Source organism: Phalaenopsis equestris, unplaced genomic scaffold (assembly GCF_001263595.1).
Source record: "Phalaenopsis equestris unplaced genomic scaffold, ASM126359v1 Scaffold000002, whole genome shotgun sequence".
NCBI lineage: Eukaryota > Viridiplantae > Streptophyta > Magnoliopsida > Asparagales > Orchidaceae > Phalaenopsis > Phalaenopsis equestris.
The window spans coordinates 12,040,014-12,044,367 of NW_018164444.1; the positions used below are offsets into that span (position 1 = coordinate 12,040,014).

The 4,354-nt window shown below is 30.7% G+C and overlaps 1 protein-coding gene across 1 annotated transcript in view; it reads left to right on the forward strand.

The window, feature by feature from the left end:
- Window positions 1–3,623, forward strand: part of LOC110020615 (GDSL esterase/lipase EXL3-like) — a 5,354-nt gene extending 1,731 nt beyond the window's left edge. The window contains exons 3-5 of the mRNA XM_020718774.1: window positions 228–461; window positions 1,433–1,688; window positions 3,243–3,623. Coding sequence (XP_020574433.1) covers window positions 228–461; window positions 1,433–1,688; window positions 3,243–3,433 — 681 coding nt within the window. The 3' untranslated portion in view covers window positions 3,434–3,623. The remainder of the gene's footprint in view (window positions 1–227; window positions 462–1,432; window positions 1,689–3,242) is intronic.
- Window positions 3,624–4,354: the final 731 nt, after the last annotated feature.

Below are 4,354 nucleotides of genomic sequence, written 5' to 3' on the forward strand. Positions count from 1 at the left end.
TATATATATATGGGTCGGGTATTCAGATCAGTTGGTCGGCATCTGCTTGTCAATTGTAAGTCCCTTCTGTTCTGGGATTCGATTCCCCCTGAGGATAGGGTGTGGTACTCGAATTATAGGCGCATGAGGGATGACCATGGCTCATATCATAGTCTCAAGTATGTAAACTTAATTTGATGTATATATGTCATGAAGTAAATATGTTGTATGGTGACAAATGAATGCAGTCGTCGATATCAATGCCGGATCAGTTAAAACTATTTGCAAAATACAAAGAGGAACTGAAGAACATCGCCGGAAAAGAGAGGGCAGATTATATAATAAAAGAGAGTCTATACGTGGTGTGTTCCGGCTCCGATGATCTCGCCAACACCTATTTTATCACCCCCTTCCGCAGTGCTCACTACGACATCCCATCCTACGTTAACCTGCTTATCAGCTACTCTTCACAATTCATCCAGGTAATTAAAAACTCTCTGAAACAACAAATAATATGATTCTATAATGTGGCTTAAATTTGGTGGATGCTTGACCCACTTTGATTGGTTGGGTTGCTAATTCTCAGCATATGTCCCCGTAAATGTTTATTTTCTTTTTTCATATATTTAGAGTTATTCAAAAAAATTAAAGAAGCTATTTTATTAAGACCTTTTTTACTTCATAAATTAAAAAAATAAAAAAATAAAAAAACCGCTATGTGATTTTATCATGAATGACCATATTTTAAGTGAAAATTAGAAAAATAAATGAAAGAGATTGCTAAATTTGTAAATAGAAATATTTCGGGTGCTATCTATGTAATTAATCATTTTTCGTTATGTAACTCTTTTAATTTGATTAGTTTTAATGCTTTTCTCACTTCTAGGGCTGTAAACGAGCCGAGCTTGAGCGAGCTCAGGCTTGGCTCGTGTTCGGCTAGTTTGAAATAGCTCGTGTTCGAAATCGGCTTTTGTTCGAAATCGGCTCGTGAACAGTGTCTTCGTGTTCGGCTCTATTTAAATATTCGTGTTCGTGTTCGGCTCGTGTTCGGCTCGAAATTGGCTCGTTAAACTAAAATTGAGAAAAATAGATGTAAAGTGTGAGATTCGAAACTGGATCAAATCTATAGAAAAGAAGACACTAACCACATTGTCACAATAGTTTAAACTTAGACATAAATATATATAATATATTATTATATAAATAATATATGTAATATATTGTTATATAAAGAGTTATATAATTTTTTTTCGAGCCGAACACGAGCGAACAAACTGTTGTTCGTGTTCGGTTCGTTTACATTTCGAGCTTAAGAATTTTTTCGTGTTCAGCTCGTTAGGCTTAACGAACGAGCCAAACACGAGTTGTTTAACGAGCCGAACACGAGCTGTTCACGAACAACAAGCCAAATTGACAGCCCTACTCACTTCGTCTCTCTTTTATTTTTCTGCAGAACTTGTATCAAATGGGAGCACGTAAAATAGGATTTGTGGGACTCCCTCCTGTGGGCTGCTTACCTTCACAAAGAACCCTTGGAGGAGGGTTGTTAAGACGATGTGTGCCAATTCGGAATGAGGCTGCACAGCTTTATAATTCAAAAATTAATGCAGAACTCCAAAGGCTAAGTAGGACTTTAAATGGCACATTACTGATCTATCTGGATATCTACACTATAATACTTGACCTTGTTCAGAGACCCTCAGTTTATGGTAATTATACTATTAACCCTTTTTAAATTCTTATTTAAGTTGCAAAATATCATTTTATGCTTTCTTAGATTAAGAAATTTCTACAAATCCTTTCAACTAGTTAAATACTTATATAAATTGGAATGAGTCATTTTTTTTATCCTATCTAATTAATTAATCTACAATCTAACCAGTTGATTTCTAATCAGTCAGATAAAATTAGTGGGTACTTATTATGCTTAAAACCTTGATAAGTAGATCTATTTATGACAAGCTTAATAAAGTTAGCATCATCAAGTTAATCAAGAATTTTTTTAGTATTATTATATTATTTAATTATTTTAGCATATGTAAGCTAATTTAACATCACCAATTAATCCCTAGAAAAAAACTAATGTCAATGTTGGATTAAGAGTAACAAATTAAATTACCTTTGCTCTTTCATAACAATAAGGATTATTGGAATTAATATTATTACAACAGACTTATGAAGATTAATATTTTCTCGCTTTCTTGATTTATTTCCGAATAAACAAAATGCATTTTGCAACTGAAATATATATTTTTACATCTTTTTGTAAACTCCCCCTTAAAAGTTCACTTTCTCTAATATTTTTCCGGTGGGTCCTAATAATTGAAATTGCAGGTTCTTAGTACCCACAGCCATCAACATTCAATTTTGCCAACTTCAATGAATTCATGTTCATGATAGTATTTATGACAAATTTAATTTTCATAAATAAAGCAAAAAACATTCAGAAACATGTATCTATCATCTCTAGGCCTTTTTTTAAAAAAAAAAACATGATAAAGCATTGATCGAAGTATCATAAAGCATTTTGATATGAGCATGAGCTATATTAAGAATTTTTTTATTTATATATGGGTCAAGTATTTGGATATACTTATCAAAATATTACTAAAATGAGTTTTGTATTAATTACATTTATTTTAAGATAAGTATAATATAAATTTTAATTGAGTAGTCATGCATTATTTTTATCTAAAGAAAATTGAAAGCTCATAGGTCTTATAGTAACTAAATGTTTAATTAGAATGTTTTGGACCAAATCTTCTTTTTCTTTATGTACATGTGGTCACACTTTTATCTGACAAAAAGTATCTACAACAGTTTTCTAAGAATATTTTCAAATAAAAGTGATGTTTCCTTGCTCTTATAAGGATGTTTCTTTTGCCCCTATGGGGATGGAGAGACAGGGATATTAACAATTCAAGATAACATTTCTATGGGATAAATCATTTATCATCATTATAGATGTAGTATTGATATATAATATTGATGAAGCTAAGGCAATCTAATATATTTGAATATAATCACACTTCAATAATAAACCCAAGGAATACCTTATAATTGGTTCTTAGGTTACGCAAAAAGTTTTTTTAAGTGAAAAACAAAATTCCTTAAGCACGGACAAAAAATTTACTAAAGTTCTAAGTTAGCTTTAGGATTTATGTTGTCATTTTTTATATAAAGTTATAGTTACTATATTTATATTAAATTTTTTTACGACTTGCATGTTTTGATTGAATAAATTATACCAATTATGACCACAGGATTTGATGTCTCAAATAAAGGATGTTGTGGAACCGGAGATATAGAGGTTTCAGTACTATGCAATCCAAAGTTACCTACTTGCCCAGATGATACCAAATATGTATTTTGGGATAGCTATCACCCCACCGAAAGAGCTTATAAAATCATAGTAGATAATCTTCTTCAAAAGTACCTCAAATATTTGTACTAAATAGAGGATATATTTTTCCATCATAAATATTATTTTTATGATGGATAAGAGGAAGTTTGTATTATTTAACCAGTAACCTCAAAGCAGCCTCATTGTCGCTTCTCATTTATTAGCCAACATAATCACTGCCTAAGCTATGTTTCTTTTCGTTGGTGATGCACCTCTATGCAAGGTTCATTATTTTTGATAATCATAGATTTACTCAGTTGTTGTTATTCATCTCTATGAGATTGTTTATTTTAATCCCCTTTTTTATTTTCTCTGAATCTTCTTTGTGAGTTCCTTACACTAATAGCAGTTACATAATTTTGTAACTATATCTTTTTTTCATCTTGTTGTGTTTCTTTCTAACTTTTTTAAAACATGAAAGGAAAATGTTTCACTATCAAATGCAAAAAATATATAAGGGGGATATTAGTTATGAGGTGAAAAAAAAAATTATTAGATGAAAGACATTATCAAAAAAGCAATATAAGCAACAAATCATGCTATATTTGAAGCTATTTTCCTAGAAATTAAAAGAAGCTCTAATGAAGTGAGATGTATTGTCTATTGCTAAAATATTGAATCTGTAGGGGTTGAGACTCTATGCACCCCAAGAGAAAATAATTTTTGGTTGTTTATCTATTCTCTGATTTTTTTCTGGCTATTAATAAAATACTAGATAACTTGATATTTTTGACTTAATAGTTACAAATCAAGACAATGAGGTTGATTTGGAGACTATTAATTCATAATACTTTTGGGACTGAAACACATACAAAATTCTTATAATATTGGAGGATGCAAAAATTATTGCCTCCAATTTGTTTCAAATTTAAGGTCAAAATTTTAGAGTATGGCCAGTATCATTTGAATTTAAGTGCTCCAATGTCAAATTCAAATCTACTAAAACACAACATTTTGAGTGCTCCAATGTGC